The sequence below is a fragment of the Bos javanicus genome, chromosome 2 (genome assembly GCF_032452875.1).
Source record: "Bos javanicus breed banteng chromosome 2, ARS-OSU_banteng_1.0, whole genome shotgun sequence".
NCBI lineage: Eukaryota > Metazoa > Chordata > Mammalia > Artiodactyla > Bovidae > Bos > Bos javanicus.
In genome coordinates, this window is record NC_083869.1 from 95,341,013 (window position 1) to 95,358,185 (window position 17,173).

Sequence of the window (17,173 nt, forward strand, 5' to 3'; positions counted from 1 at the left end):
AAGTGGAATCTTACAGCACCTGTCCTTTTGGTAACTGGATTATTTCACTTAGCATAATATCTTCAAGCTTCAAACATGTTGTACCATGTATCAGAAGTTCTTTTTTCTAGGCTAAATAATATTCCATTGTATGTATGTACCACATTTTCTTTACCCATTCATCAATCAATGGGCAATTGAATTGTTTCCATCTTTTACCTATTGCAAATAATGCAGCTCTGAACACAAGTGTACAAATATCTCCTTGAGACCCTGCTTTCCATTCAGAATCTGCCCGCAATGCAGGAGACACAGGAGATACATTTTCGATCCCTGGATCAGGAAGATCCCCTGGAGGAGAAAATGGCAACCTGCTCTAGTATTCTTGCCTGGAAAACTCCATGGACAGAGGAGCCTGGCAGGCTACAATCCATGGGGTCGCAAAGAGTCAGACATGACTGAGCACATGGCACATCCAGAAGTAGAATTGCTGAATCGTGTTGTAATTCTGTCTTCAACTTTTTGAGGAATCATCATTTCCAGAGCAAGTACACCATTTTCCATTCCCTCCAATAGTGAATAAGAGTTCCAATTTCTCCACATTCTCACCAACACTTGTTAGTTTCTGTATACCCTTTAAAAATATTTTTTAAACAAGTTTCTCATTATCAACAAATGCTGGGCTGGACGGGGGCCTGGCTTGCTCTGTTCTTAAGATCACAGAAGGCGGGTGGCCTATTGACTCTGTCATTTCCTCTTGTCTCTCTCCCCCTGGAACATCACTTATAAAACACATGTCTGGGCACTAAAAGAAAAACCACTATAGATCTTTGCTGAGGGGAATACTTCCTCCAGGAGTCAAAAATATCCAATAGTACCCAACTGTCTTTCCACAGTTGTTTTTGGGCATTTGTACTACCTGATTATTTTGTACAAGGTAGAAATAACATTTACCTAGAACTTTAAAAATTACAAGGAGATTTTATGACCCTTATCTGATCCTCATGACAATATAGTAAGCTCACTTTGGAGATGCAGAAGTTAAGACCTTGAGTTAATAGTATTTCTAAAATCCCTGTAGACGGTAAATGGTGGAGTCTGGGTTGGAGCTCACGTCTTCAGATTCCAAGCATCACATTTATCAGGCCACAGGACACTGCCTCTCCTCTCCACGTAAGAAGGGTCTGCAACTTCTGGAAGCTGTCATTGACTTTGATGCCTGGGCCACTGTGTCCTATATTCTCCTCATTTCTGTACCCCAGAAATTCTATTTCTTCAGTAATGTACTGAAACAGGGATTTCAGTCAAGAAGCCCAGACCCCTCCTTATCTCCCAGTTCCTGTGATATTTGCCATTGTTGTTGTTGTTCAATCGCTCAGTTGTTTCTGACTATTTGTGACCTCATGGATGACGCCAGGCTTCCCCGTCCTTCACTATCTCCCAGAGTTTGCTCAAACTCATGTCCATTGAGTCCATGATACTATCCAACCATCTCGCCATGGGTGTTTGATTTCTGCTTAAAGGATTCTATGACAAATACAAATGAACCACCACAGACAGGCCATTATAGATCTTTGATGGGACAGGTCTTCTACCAGCAAAAAAAAAAAAAAAAAAAAAAGAGGCTCATATATCCCAGTATTTTTCTAGGTAATTTCATTCCCTTTTTTAGTCCAGGAAAACAGATACTACATCGCCATGTTGCAAGGTTTGCATTCAAAGGTCACAGGGTCTTGGGCTACTGAGGGCTGTCTCCTTAGAACCCTCTGACCACAGAATGAGTACTGACTTTACCACTAATGGAAGGTGGAACTCTAAGATGAGAATTACTGGCAATTCTTAATACTCTATGTAGAGATTGGAAAATTGAATTGACAAAGATTGCTTCAATTCTGTGTCTCTTACAGTATCAGGTGTTGAAAAGTTAGCATAACATTCATCACTAAGACTTCTCCATAAAAAGACTGAAAATGTTACCACCATGTGTCAAACTCATTGAAGCTAGTTAGCAGTGTTTTTAGGTTCTCAGTGGTAAGCTTTGATAGAGCACACAAAGACAGAATCACACCAACTGTTTCAGGAGTTTTCCATTTCTGGTATATTTACAACCACCAGAGACTAGTAATTAATCTCTATGTATTTACAAAATGAAAAATTTGTATAAATCATGATAAATATTATACTGCGTGATAGACAACTTGGCAATCACTAAGTAGGGGAAATAGAACTATATATAGCCTCATTCGAAACTTCTCTGGAAATTAGAATAGCTATAAGAAGTCTAATGTTTCAAATGCTGACATTCTTTCCATTTGAACTCTTTCCACATCAACCCCTGTATCCCATTCCAAGCTCTATCCTCCCACACAGATGCCAGGGCCTTAATCAATCTTGTTGAGTACTTGCCCGTGAATATATGCGTATAGGAAACTTTCTGGGCCCAGGAAAGAAGTTATTAAGCATGCATGAGGTCTTTAACAATGTAAATTACACACTACTAGCAAAGAGATTTTTTATTATTTTGACTAGAAGGAACCTTAAGGCTGAGAAGAAGGATAGCAGAGAAATTGGCTCTCTATGGCCTTGCAGTATAGTGTTGAAAGGAGACAGAAATCACAAGTTCTTTTGTCAATAAAGAAAAGGAAACTGGAAAGACTCTTTCCCACCCAATAGGCAGGATTTAAGGAGAGGGAACTATATAAAATTAAGTTTGGCCATGAGAAGAAAGAATCTTGATCTGGAGTGAGTTTCAAGAAATAAAAAATGAGTGCAAGAACCTATCTGAATAGAAAATATAGCCTGGAGCTGCTTCATGCAAACCAAATAACGGTTAAGACCCCACATGGACAAGTTAGCAGAGTTTCATTCAAAGAAACACAGATACACATGGGAATTAAGAATAATTAAAAGCAATTTATATCTCTACTAGAGACTCCCAAAGAACTACAAAAAGGAGTGAGCTGCTAAATTTTAGCAACTCTTTCTCCAGGGTGAGTGTTTTAATTTCACTCACACACGGCAACTATTCTGAATCCTTCCTTTCTCTCTACTCTTCTTTCTGATTTCCTTAATGGATTTTTTCTCTCCAGAAATCCCCTCCCTGACTCTCTTCTCCTTCTTATAATTTCCTCTTCTTTCTGCAGACAGCTCTTGTACCCCTTTCCAGAGGCTTCTCTGGTGGCTCAGTGGTAAAGAACCTGCCTGCCCAATGAAGGAGACAAGTGTCCAATCCCTGGGTCAGGGAGATCCCCTGGAGAAGGAAATGGCAATCCACTCCAGTATTCTTGCCTGGGAAATCCCATGGACAGGAGCCTGGCGGGTCACAAAGAGTCACATATGATTTAGCGATTGAACAACAAAAACAACTTCTTTCCAGTGTAAGTGATTAAAACCAGATTTATTCCTTGCACTTATTTAACCCTTCCTACCCATCATTTCAGTTCTGGACACAGGAACAGGCACTAGGAACCAGGAACTAGGGCAGATGTATAATCTTTCAGGAAGAGAGAGAGAATGTAAAACTCAGTAGTGAGTGGAGAGGAGGCAAAAAGCTTGCAAATATGTTCAATTTAAAGTTCTAAGTCCTACCACTGTTGCATGGAACCCTCCCACCACTTATTACCTCTCCTGCTTTTCGTTTTGAATGTCACTGTGCCTAAATCCACTCTACCCAAAGACCACACTGTCACACATTAGGATTCAGTGGGGCAGTACAGGAGCAGGAAAAAAAAAAAACAAAAAAAAACAAAAACAGAATCTAAAATAAGATCTGTCACTGATCAAGGGAAGAAGTCGGGAACTGATGCTCCTGAAAGTGTAGTCTGGCTGCCCTAAGGGGTGAAGGAATGGTGGATCCAGGCAGGTGGTGGCTAAGGGGATTTTCATGGTGTCTTGTGTAGAACCCAAGGGGAAGTAGTGGTGTAAGTCATCAGGTGGCTAGAATATAGCACTAGGGAATCTAGGGTGGGGAATACTTAGACTGTCCATAGGGTATGAAAGGAGATTTATTGCATGGTCAATAAACATAGCCAATACAGTTAGACTTCAGTTAGTGTTTCTGATCTCAGGAAAGGGTCTTCAGAGAGCAAGGCTGAGACCTTAGACATCATCTAGTTCTGAAGGGTTTCCAATGCAGTCAGGTGACATGGTGATAGGTACAGAGAAGGGTGTCATTTCCTGTTCTGAAAATCTATGAGTGAAAGATAAATATCAAATACCTTTAAAGAAAAATAAGAGGGAAGCAATAAGAGGAGTATGAAGAAAGGGCTATGTAAGAAAAAAAAAAGCGAGGAGATATAATCTAGTCACGGTGCTCAAGAGAACTTAGCATTTGAGAAGGTTTTGAGGTGGTGCAGAATTTCAACAAAGAAATGAGACATCCCAGGTAGAGGGCATATCTTGAGAAAAGGCAGAGAGGCTGAAGAACATGGGGCACATCTGGGGAACTGTGGGAGAACTGGAGTTTGACTATAATCTAGGGTAGGATCAAGAAAATATGATGCTGGAAAGGTGGGTTAGGTCCTTATTGTAGAGAATCTTAAATACTACACTGAGCAGTGTACCCTAACGCAGTGGGAAACCAAGAGTCAGTGAGGGTTTTCAGCAGGACCATGATCACAGTCCTGCTCTACAAAAGCTCACCCTGAAGTCAGGAAGATCAGCTGGGATTAAGGATTGGTAAGAGGAAGGAAAACTTATTAGAAGATGACAACAGTCCATTTCAGAGTTAATAAAACTGAAATAGAGTGATGATGTTAGAAGTGCAACTTGGTCATTATTTGAAAGAAGAGTCAAAGATGATTGTCGGAATTTACATATGGGGCACGTAATAAGACAGAATGATGAAAATCAAAACAGCCTTATTAGTGGAGGAAATGATGAAACTGGATTTGAGTATGTTGAGTCTGAAGTATCAGCAGATGACCCAGGTATAGGTGTTCAGTGGGAAGTTAGAAAGATAGTCTGGAACTCAGAGGATGGATTTGGACAAAATAGCAAACACTCTGGATTGTTAGATTTATTTTTAACACCAGATATCTGTCTCTGCATTTCCCACCTACAGATCCAAGTTGGACAGAAGGCAGCAAATGCATTGAAAGCAAAGCATGGAACCAATTATAGAGTTGGATCGAGTGCAGATATTTTATGTAAGTATCTTTTTTTTTTTAACTTCTTCAATAGTATCTAAGGCACAAAAGAAATCAGTGGACTTTGGAGTGGGGTGTGGTGGACAGGATAAAAGTGTTCCATGGATCAACAGGAAGTTGTACAAATCAAAATGATCAAGGATAAAAGGCAGGCTGTACAAATCCAGAATTGTGTTCTCTAGGGATAAGGTGCAAGCTAACTAAAAGTAAAAAATACACTGGCTCAGATCAGTACTCCCTCTGGCTTCAGTTATAAAGAGCTAGCCATGAGAAGGTACAGGAGTTAACAGGAAAGACTGTTTCCAGTGATCCTTGATCAGTTGATTTAGTTCCCAGAGGACTATCAGGTTAAGAAAGCAAAAGAGGTGGGGCTTGGAGTTTTTTTTAAAAAAACAATTTACTTGAAAGAACAGTGCATTGCTTTCCCAATCCCCAGCTACCACCCCCTCCAAGCACTGAAGAACCAACAAGATGGTATTCTCCGAATATTTTTCCTATAGGTCATTTTGTTTCTGTCCTTGATATGTCAGTTGACTCTTACTGTCTAATATCAGATTGTCTTTTCTTTGATTCACCTGAGAAATTTTAACCAAACCTCTGTTAGGTGCCAGGCATAATGCCAGGTATCGTGGGGATGGTAAGTGGAGACAAAAGCCGAAAATATCGAAGAGAGGAAGAAGGCAGCTGTCCATAGATCCTAATATGAAAGAGTTGATTTTGCTAGGCTGAACCTTTAGTCCCTTAAATGTCCCTATAGAAATCTATCTTTTCCAAGGGTAACTTCTAACTCTGCCTCCATGTTTTATTTGTAGATGCTACATCAGGATCCTCAAGAGACTGGGCTCGGGACATTGGGATCCCCTTTTCATACACATTTGAACTGAGGGACAATGGTACCTATGGATTTGTCCTGCCAGAAACTCAGATTCAGGCCACTTGTGAGGAAACCATGGAGGCTGTGCTTTCAGTCCTAGATGATGTATATGAGAAGTACTGGTACACAAACAGTGCCAGAAAGGCAAAATCTACTGCTCTGGTGCTGGGCTTGCTGATGTCCTTCATGTCTCTTCTCTAAGTGCATCCTACCCAGACCTGCTCGGCCCCAGTGACATGGATATGGCTGCCCAACAGGTGCTTTTGCAACTATGGAGAAATCAAATAATTTAACTAGAAATACTTTCAATAAAGGTGAATCATCTTTGTATTTTCATGTTTGTTCTGCTGTAGATGATTTTTATTAATTCTAAAAGAGTATAATATTAGTTATTGGTACAGTAATGCTACAAGTGAAAGTCACTCAGTTGGGTCCAACCCTTTGCAACCCCATGGACTATATAGTCCATGGAATTCTCCAGGCCAGAATACTGGAGTGGGCAGCCTTTCCCTTCTCCAGGGGATCTTCCCAACCCAGGGATCAAACCCAGGTCTCCTGCATTGCAGGCAGATTCTTTACCAGCTGCTGCTACTGCTAAGTCACTTCAGTCGTGTCCGACTCTGTGCGACCCCATAGACGTCAGCCCACCAGGCTCCCCCATCCCTGGGATTCTCCAGGCAAGAACACTGGAGTGGGTTGCCATTTCCTTCTCCAGTGCAGGAAAGTGAAAAGTGAGAGTGAAGTCGCACAGTCCTGTCTGACTCTTAGCGACACCATGGACTGCAGCCCACCAGGCTCCTTCGTCCATGGGATTTTCCAGGCAAGAGTACTGGAGTGGGTAGCCACTGCCTTCTCCAACCAGCTACCACTCTACAATTCAGTGGCTCACACAGCTATAGGTCATCTAGGAAGTTCTGATCTTGCCTGTGCTCACAGAAACTGATCTGTGGTCAGTTTCAAGGCAGCTGCCTTAGGGTCTGGAAAATTTTTTCCCATCTAAATTCTTTGAAAATGTTGCTTGTGCCTTTGACCCAAGTTTACTCTTAATTTTGTGTAACTGTGTTAGTAGCAGCAGTCAGAAGATAAAGTTATATAATTTCTCTATAGCTGTTGCTTGTTTTACTTATTTACTTAATATTTTACTTATTAAAAAAATTTTTTTTGAGAATCTACGAGGTACATTTTGCTAGGCTCTGGGTTTACAATGGTGAATAAAGCAGACATGGTCCCTGTTCTCATAGAATTTCTGTTCCAATGGGTGAGATTGACTGGAATGGACAGTATTGCTTACCAGGCAAATCTCCTTTCTGGAGAGCCATTATAATCAAGAACACAAATATATAAACTAACCATAGCAGCTTGTAACAGGGGCTAGGAAAGAAATTAAAAGTAAGTAGAGAGGTAAGGGCCAGATTTTATGTTTCCAGGTACACAGCCATTTAATGGTGCCATCTTGTCTGTGACACTTTACATGCTCTTCAGGTAGCACCTATGACTGTCATTTCCTATGTATCTCTCTGTGACACCTTGAAATGATGCTAAGCACTTGTCAGGCTTTGAACAAATGTTGTCGCTGTGACCGAGTGACAAGGCATCCTTGGGTGTTCAGTCACCCATTTCTGAATTTCCTTGTTGATCACAGTCACAATATACTTCTTGGTTGTAACCCTTTTATTGCCTTTCTTTGTCCTTCTTATTTTTTTGTGTTTTGCCAGTGTGTGGCTGATAAGGGTCAGAAAGGAAAATGTCAGGGGCAGAGGGGCTTAATGAATCAGAGAACAGCTATTTACATAAAAATGCCAGCTTCACAATTGTGGCATTGTCAGGGAGCAAATGGCTGGGTTTCATCAATGGTCAGCTTGTGAAGGAAGAAAACTAGTATGGTCACCAATGCCATATCCTAGAAAAGAGCTGAGGCGCTGAGGCTTGAGACTCAGTTTATTAGCTGTCATTCAGCCCATGTTTTAGTTTCTAAGGCTGTCTGTTAACAAGTTGGACCTCTGAGTACTTTAGGAGCTACAAAGCTCAATTCATGTCTAAAGATTGAGTCCATGGCCAAATAAAGCTGGTAGGGAATGGATGGAAATGCAAGCCATCAGCTTGCCTGAAACCTCCTGCAGGGATCTTTCCAAAAGTTTCAGATACAATTGTAGCTTTCTCAGGGGCTTCACATCTCTCTGAGGGTATGGGAGTCGGAGGGCCATGACATGTTTTTCACTTCTTCTGAAAGTGTTTTACTCTGGATGAAAGGATACTAAAAGCAAGACTAGAACAGTGATGAATGACCACACTGATCTTTCTCAAGGATGTTTTCAGCTTTCTGGTCTTAAATGGTAGTAGTTTGGAAAAACTTCACAGTTGATGCAACTAATGCAATTTTGAAAGTATCCTGTACTGGAGAAGGAAATAGCAACCCACTCCAGTATTCTTGCCTAGAGAATCCTGTGGACGGAGGAGCCTGGTGGGCTGCTGTCCATAGGGTCACACAGAGTAGGACACAACTGAAGCGAATTAGCATGCATGCATGAGTGCATTGGAGAAGGAAATGGCAACCCACTCTAGTATTCTTGCCTGGAGAATCCCAGGGACAGAGGAGCCTGGTGGGCTGCCATCTATGGGGTTGCACAGAGTCAGACACAACTGAAGCAACTTAGCAGCAGCAGCAACAGCAGCAGCCTGTACTGAGACTTTGCTGGGTCTGAAATTTTATTTTACCCTACTTTAAAGCTGGGGCTTCCCAGGTGGCTCAGTGGGTAAAGAATCCACCTGCAATGCAGGAGATGCAGGAAAGACATGGGTTCAATCCCTGGGTCAGGAAGATCTCCTGGAGGAAGGCAAGGCAACTCACTCCAGTATTCTTGCCTGGAGAATCCCAGACAGAAGCTTGGCGGACTACAATCCTTAGGGTTTGTAGTTAGGGGAAGCACACTGACAGAAACCGCCCACCCCACCAGGCACCATAGTAACTATTTGCATGAGTTGTTTTACGACAGGAGGTCCTGCTAAGGAACACGGAACTAATAAGCCACCACCAACCAGAAGAGTTCCAGAAAGGTCAAAAGGAGATACCACATTCCGACCACCTCCCAGAATCCTTCTCTCTGGCATCCATCTTGGCTGAACAAGGCTTGCACCACCAGGAAGGACTCTGAGTCAAAATAATTGGCTAAAGACAATTAATCTTATCACCATAAAACCCGAGACTGCAAGCCATGTGGCAGAGCTGTTCTGGGTTCCCTTACCCTACTGCTCTCCACCTGGGTGCCCTTTCCCAATAAAATCTCTTGCTTTGTCAGCACATGTGTCTCCTCAGACAATTCATTTCCAAGCGTTAGATAAGAGCCTAGTTTCAGGCCCTGGAAGGGGTCCCCCTTGCTGCAACAGGGTCACAAGGAGTTGGACACGACTGATGTGACTGAACACACAAGACACATTCTAAAGCTCGGAAGTTAGCTTGTTGCTGCTTCATGATTGTGAGAAAACATGAACCCCCTGAGTCAGAGACAGGAAGTTATCACACGCAGCATAGGAAACAGCATGAACATCAGCATATTTACATTTGTTTCCTTTGCTTCCAGGGCTTCCTGGGTGGCACAGTGGTAAAGAATCTGCCTACCAGTGCAGAAGATGCAGGAGACATGGGTTTGATCCCTGGGTTGGAAAGATCCCCTGGAGAAGGAAATGATAATCTACTCCAGTATTATTGCCCAGAAAATTCCATGGACCGGAGAAACTGGCAGGTTACAGTCCATGGGGTCACAAAGAGTTAGACAGGACTGAGTGTGCACACACGCCTTACTCTTGTTTAAATATTTTGCTTTTTTGTTTACTGTCTCTTTCTTTCCATTACACTTGTTTGATGCTTTTTTTCTCATAACAATTTCTACAAAGGATTGAGATCTTCTTGACCCATAGGTGAATTTAGAGTTTAAAATAATGCAAAATGATAAACTCAGATTCAAGGTATTCAAGCTTCTAGCTCTTTTTTCTACCTCAGTGTCAAAATGAGTTATATTTTTGCTTACATTAAGTATAGCCAAGCTGTGTTTCCCTTCCTTTTCTTATGCAGTTTAGCAATCTTCTGATATGTTACTGAAAATACATTCTTCATATTGCCTGGTATTATTCTTATCTTCTGCATATAATTTGAATCTGGTATAATACTATTATGTCACTAAGAGAGGCCCACTGCCCAAGAATATAAAATTACAATATTAAATACGAAGGAGTTTTAAAAATTAAATTATTAATTTGATACTATAGGTAGTGATTAGAATCCTTTGTGTGTATTCCTTTGCATAATACTCACAAGAATCCTGAGTTGGGCACTTTTATTAATTTCATGAAGAGCCTGAGATGAAGAGAATGTAAGTAGCATATCTATGGTCACATTGTTCTTTTTTTCTTTTTTTTTTCTATCAAATGTCCTTGCTTTAATTAAAAAAAAACACTTTTTTTTTACATTTATTTATTTATTTGGCTGCTCCAGGTCTTAATTGAGGCATGAAGAATCTTTGATCTTCATTACAGCATGCAGGGGTCTTTTTCTTGGGCGTGTGAACTCTTTGTTGCAACATATGGGACCTAGTTCCCTGACCAGGAATTGAACCCCAGAACCCTGCATTGGGAGTGCAAAGTCTTAGCCACTGGAACACCAGGGAAGTTCCCAGATGTCTTTATTTTTATAAGGCCACACAGGTCCAAGAAAACACATCTGCATCCTTCATGTGGTCACACTGTTCTTAATCATTCTTGATTGATCAAATAATTTCTTGGGATAGGGACTTCCTGGTTCTACCATGTTAAAAGTACTGTCTAGTGGCCCCGGCCAGAGCATCCTCCAGATCCTGTCAGGTCCCTTCTCCTGCATCTCTCTCTGTCCTTGATGTGTCTCTGTGACTCTTTATCCAATGTCTGCTTTTGGGCTACTGCCTGTGATTTGCCTGCAGCTACAGGGAGCTGCATGGAAAAAGCAAGAGAGTTCCAGAAAAACATCTATATCTGCTTTATTGACTATGCCAAAGCCTTTGACTGTGTGGATCATAATAAACTGTGGAAAATTCTGAAAGAGATGGGAATACCAGACCACCTGACCTGCCTCTTAAGAAATCTGTATGCAAGTCAGGAAGCAACAGTTAGAACTGGGCATGGAACAACAGACTGGTTCCAAATAGGAAAAGGAGTACCTCAAGGCTGTATATTGTCACCCTGCTTATTTAACTTCTATGCAGAGTACATCATGAGAAACGCTGGGCTGGAAGAAGCACAAGCTGGAATCAAGATTGCCAGGAGAAATATCAATAACCTCAGATATGCAGATGACACCACCCTTATGGCAGAAAGTGAAGAGGAACTAAAAAGCCTCTTGATGAAAGTGAAAGTGGAGAGTGAAATAGTTGGCTTAAAGCTCAACATTCAGAAAATGAAGATCATGGCATCCAGTCCCATCACTTCATGGGAAATAGATGGGGAAACAGTGGAAACAGTGTCAGACTTTATTTTTTGGGGGGCTCCAAAATCACTGCAGATGGTGATTTGAGCCATGAAATTAAAAGACGCTTACTCCTTGGAAGGAAAGTTATGACCAACCTAGACAGCATATTAAAAAGCAGAGACATTACTTTGCCAACAAAGATTCATCTAGTCAAGGCTATGGTTTTTCCTGTGGTCATGTATGGATGTGAGAGAAGGCTGAGCGCTGAAGAATTGATGCTTTTGAACTGTGGTGTTGGAGAAGACTCTTGAGAGTCCCTTGGACTGCAAGGAGATCCAACCAGTCCATTCTAAAGGAGATCAGCCCTGGGATTTCTTTGGAAGGAATGATGCTAAAGCTGAAACTCCAGTACTTTGGCCACCTCATGCCAAGAGTTGACTCACTGGAAAGGACTCTGATGCTGGGAGGGATTGGGGGCAGGAGGAGAAGGGGACGACAGAGGATGAGATGGCTGGATGGCATCACTGACTCAATGGATGTGAGTCTGAGTGAACTCTGGGAGTTGGTGATGGACAGGGAGGCCTGGCGTGCTGCGATTCATGGGGTCGCAAAGAGTTGGACACGACTGAGCAACTGAACTGAACTGACAGAGAGCTTAAATGCATTTGTGAGTTCTACCCACCACCAGAAACTCCCAGCTTCTGCCTGGATAGAAACTCGTGGTTCCAATAATATGAAACCCAGCCCCTTGCAGTGGGTTGGGAAAAACTTCAAAGCATCACTCGCCTCCCAGGGTTCCTGTGGGATATTGTTGACGTGACCCTCCAAAGCCTTTCTCTGAGATTACAGCCATGCTTGGCTTCCACCTTTCCTTGTCCTGTGTCACTTCCTCTTGGTGGTACCTCCTAAACAAGTCATTTGTACATGAATCCTCACTTCTGGATCTACCTCTAGGGAACTCAACATAAGACAATCTCCTTGGGAATTATTACCAAAACATAATACTTTATTAATTTCCTAAAATGGCTTTTAATAAAAGCATATACATCTATAATATATATATATGTATTATGTATATTATATGTGTGCCTATGTGCTAAGTTGCTTCAGTCGTGTCCAACTCTGTGAACCTATGGACTGCAGCCTGCCACACTTCTCTGTCCATGGGATCCTTCAGGCAAGAATACTGGAGTGGATTACCATGCCCTCCTCCAGGGGAGCTTCTCGACCCAGGGATTAAACCCAGGTCTTTTGCATCAGATGGGTTCTTTACCTCTAGCACCACCTGGGAAGCCCCATGTATATTCCATATGTGTTATATATATAATATATTAAATATATATAACTGAATCACTGTGTTATATACCTGAAATGAAAACGAATGTTAATCAACTATAATTTTAAAAACCTAGAGATACATTTTTTAAAGTATTACTATATTTAATATTCAGAATATGCCTGGGGATTACAACATCATATGGACAGAAATATTTCCTATTTTGAAGATGTAACCATTCTGTAAGATGAGGAATTTTGTTCCAGAAAAGACTTTCACTTCAGGAAAACATATGCATTTCCAGTCTGGTCTCTATTGAAGGCACAGTAAAAAAAAGATTAGCCTTTATGGACTTGTAAATTTTGAAATATCTGGTATTATGATAAGACTTTATGTGAAAATAATAGCCACTCATAACAGTTTTCCACTATGCCATAATCAAGACTGCATAGTCTTTTCTTAGCTCCCCTGAAAAAAGAATTTTATTTCTTTCCAAGGAGTCATTCATTTAAAATAATACTAATAAAAAACAAAGCTCCAAAGAGCTTAAATGGTGAATGTATTAACTCCTTTCCTACCTGCATGTTCCTTTCCTCTGGAGCTCTTATGTTTTTTTCTGAGAATTTGTTCTTTAAAAAAAAATACACTTGTGCAAGTCAGCTCTAAAAATGGTGCCAATTAAAAAAAAAAGTCTCCCTCTCTCTTTACATAAATGGTACAAAAGCAACCACAGAAACACAGAGGAGGCAAAGAAGAATGTGTGTTCACAGGGCTGAATCCCACCCCCTCACACCCCTCCCTCTGCCACCAGCAAAATCTGGTTGATTAGGTGGAAGATCCTGAGAAAGTGAGGTGGAAAGTCAAGCTGGAATCAGTTTGTTGAAGGCCCTGAGCACTGGATAGTTTAGCCATTATCCCTATAGACTTCAGGTAGTCCCCATATTTTTGCACAAAGAGGGTAATTAAACACAGGTTGTGTAAATGTTACAGGAAGCAGAACCCCTTCCAGGGCCTGAGAGTGGGCTCTTGTCTAACACTCGGAAATGAATTGTCCAATGAGATACACGAGCTGACAAAGCAAGAGACTTTTTTGGGAAGGTGCCCAGGTGGAGTGGAGAAGGCGATGGCACCCCACTTCAGTACTCTTGCCTGGCAAGTCCCATGCACGGAGGAGCCTGGTAGGCTGCAGTCCATGGGGTCACGAAGAGTCGGATACAACTGAGCAACTTCACTTTCACTTTTCACTTTCATGCATTGGAGAAGGAAATGGCAACCCACTCCAGTGTACTTGCCTGGAGAATCCCAGGGACGGGGGAGCCTGGTGGGCTGCCGTCTATGGGGTCACACAGAGTTGGACACGACTGAAGCAACTTAGCAGCAGCAGCAGCCCAGGTGGAGAGCAGTAAGGTAAAGGAACAGGGGAGAACTGCTCTGCCAAGTGGCTCACAGTCTCAGGTTTTATGGTGATGGGATTAGTTTCCAGGTTGTCTTTGGCCAATCACTCTAACTCAGGGTCCTTACTGGTGGGACATACACACTGTTCACCCAAAACGGTTGCCAGAGAGAAGGATTCTAGGAGATGGTAGGACAAATGGCGTCTCCTTTTGACCTTTCCCAGATTCTTACACTTGTGGGTGGCTTGTTAGTTTCATGTTCCTTACTAGGACCTCCTTTCAGTAAAATAACTCATGCAAATGGTTACCATGGTGCCTGGCCAGGGTGGGCGGTTTCAGTCAGTGTGTTTTTCCTAACATGAAGATCAGTCTCAAAGGATGGATTAGAATGAGACAGTTGGAGGAGAGACATATTAGGCAAACAGTTAAGAAAATAGTGTATGGTGCACATACATAATTGAGTAAGACTTCAGTTGAGTTGGTGGCCATAAAAATGGAAACAGACATCAGAGATATTATTCAGAAAGATTCAGTGTGGGGTCTTTTTGATTATGGGGGTGTGGAAAAAGGAGGGTTGAATTGTTGGGCATGGCCAAACAGAAAAACAGTGGTATTAGAAGATCATGAGACTTTGTCTTAATTCATCTTTACCTCATCACTACCAAGAAAAGTATAACAGACCAATGCTGAAAACAGACTTACAGAACCCTGGAGCCCAAAAGGAAGCAGTATGAAAATATGATGAGCCATTTCGTTTCAGACAGGAAATAGGAAATGCAAAATTATCTCACTGAAGTATCAGTTAAAACTTAAGGTTTGCTTTGCAACTTTAAACCAAGTCTCCAGGAACAAGCAAGCTTCATTTCAATCCCCAGCTTCTTCCTGCACATATACTAATTTGCCCTATGACATTTAATTTAGAATTAGGTTTGCACGTCTATCACTTTAAAGGCTGACTACTTTCTGTAATGCAGTTGCCTAGAAGATTTGTTTTGCAGCAGAATTATTATTTGAAATCAAAAATTTCCTTCAATTGTGATATTAAAATCAGATAAAAACAGATTTGCTCTGTCTGATCTTGGGAGGAGGACGGTTAGTGAGTACGTCTGGAGATGTTTCTCTGCTCTCCCTGCCCCCAATTTCCCTGAGTCTTGAAGAACTTGCTGTTTTCTCTCTAGGCACTTACTACTCGAAGTGTGGTCCGTGGACCAGCAGCATCAGTCTCACCTGGCAGCTTGTTAAAAATCCAATTCTCGGGCATCAGAACTTGAGTTTTCCTTAAGTAAAGTGATGTTCTTAAAAATATAGGAAACGCTGCTTCAGAGTATGGGGTTTCCCAGGTAAGTGCTAGTTGTAAAGAAGCCGCCTGCCAATGCTGAAGACATAAGAGATGTGGGTTCAATCCCGGTGTTGGTCAGATCCCCTGGAGGAGGGTATGGCAAGCCACTCCACTATTCTCACCTGGAGAATCCCATGGACGGAGGAGCCTGGCAGGCTACAGTCCATTGGATCACAAAGAGTTGGACGTGACTGAAGCTACAGATTTCCTGGGAAGCACGTTCAAACACAGATTCTCAGGCACAGCAACATGTCTGTGGTAGAGCATGAAATTTTGCATGTTTAACAAGCTCCCAGATGAGGCTGCTACTATTGGTTCTTGGACCATGACACACTGAATAGCAATCGGCTAGGGCAGTGGAATCATCTGGAAGAGTTGTTAATCATGGCTTGCTGGGCTCAGCTCAGTTTCTGATTCAGCAAGCAGGGCCTGAGAACTTGCATTTCTAACAAGTTCCCAGGTGATGCTGCTGCTACTGCTCTAGGAAACACACTTTGCAGAACCCTAATCAAGAGCACTTGGCTCATCATTGGGATATAGACGCCACTGGGTAATCGAGGGTACCTTGATTTATTTTCTTAAGTAAAAGGGGATAAAGCGTGAAAAGAAGACGTTTCTTCCCTCAAGGATCTTAGAGTCTAGCTCAAAATACAGAAAAACAAGCAAACATCTCACATGGGCCATGTGCACAGAGCTAAGAGTAGGTGAGCCATGACCTCAGGCTCCATGACAGTATCTAAAGTGGCCCGGGGAGGTTTCCCCTACTTGCCTTAAAGCTGGAGCAATACTTGGAAAGGGTCTGATTGCTTCAATGATATGTGTTCTATGCAAGACACATTCTTTCATTTGAGAGCTTGTGAATAGCCATGGATTTTCCATTCAGTTATGCTTTTGTAATGAAAGTATTCTCAGTCTTTTATGAAGCAGAATGAGGTAGGATGGGATGGGGAGGGGGAGTATGGTTGGGAGTCAGGGGCTAGGAGGAGAGTGGTGGGGGTGGGACAAGCCTGCACAAACCCTCTCTCAGAGTCAGGGAGAAGAGTGAAGAAACACCTGGTTGTCTCTGGATGTTTGCTTCTTAAAATAAAAAGCCAAGCATCTGATGTTGGCTGCTCTCCCCGGTCACAGGAGGAAATCCTCAGGATCCGGCCCTTGCAGGAATGGAGTTCTTAAACACTAGGACTGAGGGGCATGCCTTCTTCCAAGGAACCACAGGTGTCTTAGGGAGATTTTTTTCAGATACAAGGGACTGGAACCCCAAACGGTCTGGCTTTAAACCAATAAAAGGGGATTTACTGGTTTGGATCATAGAAATGTATAGAGGGAGTTCAGGAAAAAAAGGATCTGGCAATTCCAAGTGTTATCAGAATTAGTAATTTTTCATTTTTTACTTTTGCATCAGCATTTTTTTCTGTTGGTTTGACTGAAGCAGGTTCTTTCCACGTAGACGCCAGTGACCACCCACAGCTCCAGGCCTACATTTTACCCTCTCTGCAACACTGGAGGAAAAGTGCTTCCATTTTCCAACAGTTTCAATCAAATTCCAAATACGGACTGAATGGGCCTCCTTGAAGATGACCAGGAATTTGGATACCTGGCCTTGACGTAGATTGCTCTCCCTTGTCAGATTATTTGCAGTTGCCACCAGCAATCTGTGAATAATGAGAATGAGATGGTTGGATAGCATCATCGACTCAATGGATATGAGTTTGAGCAAACTCTGGGAGATT

The 17,173-nt window shown here is 42.1% G+C and overlaps 1 protein-coding gene across 1 annotated transcript in view; it reads left to right on the plus strand.

Annotated features, from left to right (window-relative positions):
• The window catches only part of CPO (carboxypeptidase O), a 32,003-nt gene extending 25,731 nt beyond the window's left edge, over positions 1 to 6,272 (plus strand). The window contains exons 8-9 of the mRNA XM_061382665.1: positions 5,042 to 5,126; positions 5,939 to 6,272. Of these exons, the coding sequence (XP_061238649.1) occupies positions 5,042 to 5,126; positions 5,939 to 6,201 (348 nt within the window). The 3' untranslated portion in view covers positions 6,202 to 6,272. The remainder of the gene's footprint in view (positions 1 to 5,041; positions 5,127 to 5,938) is intronic.
• The last annotated feature ends 10,901 nt before the right edge of the window (positions 6,273 to 17,173 follow it).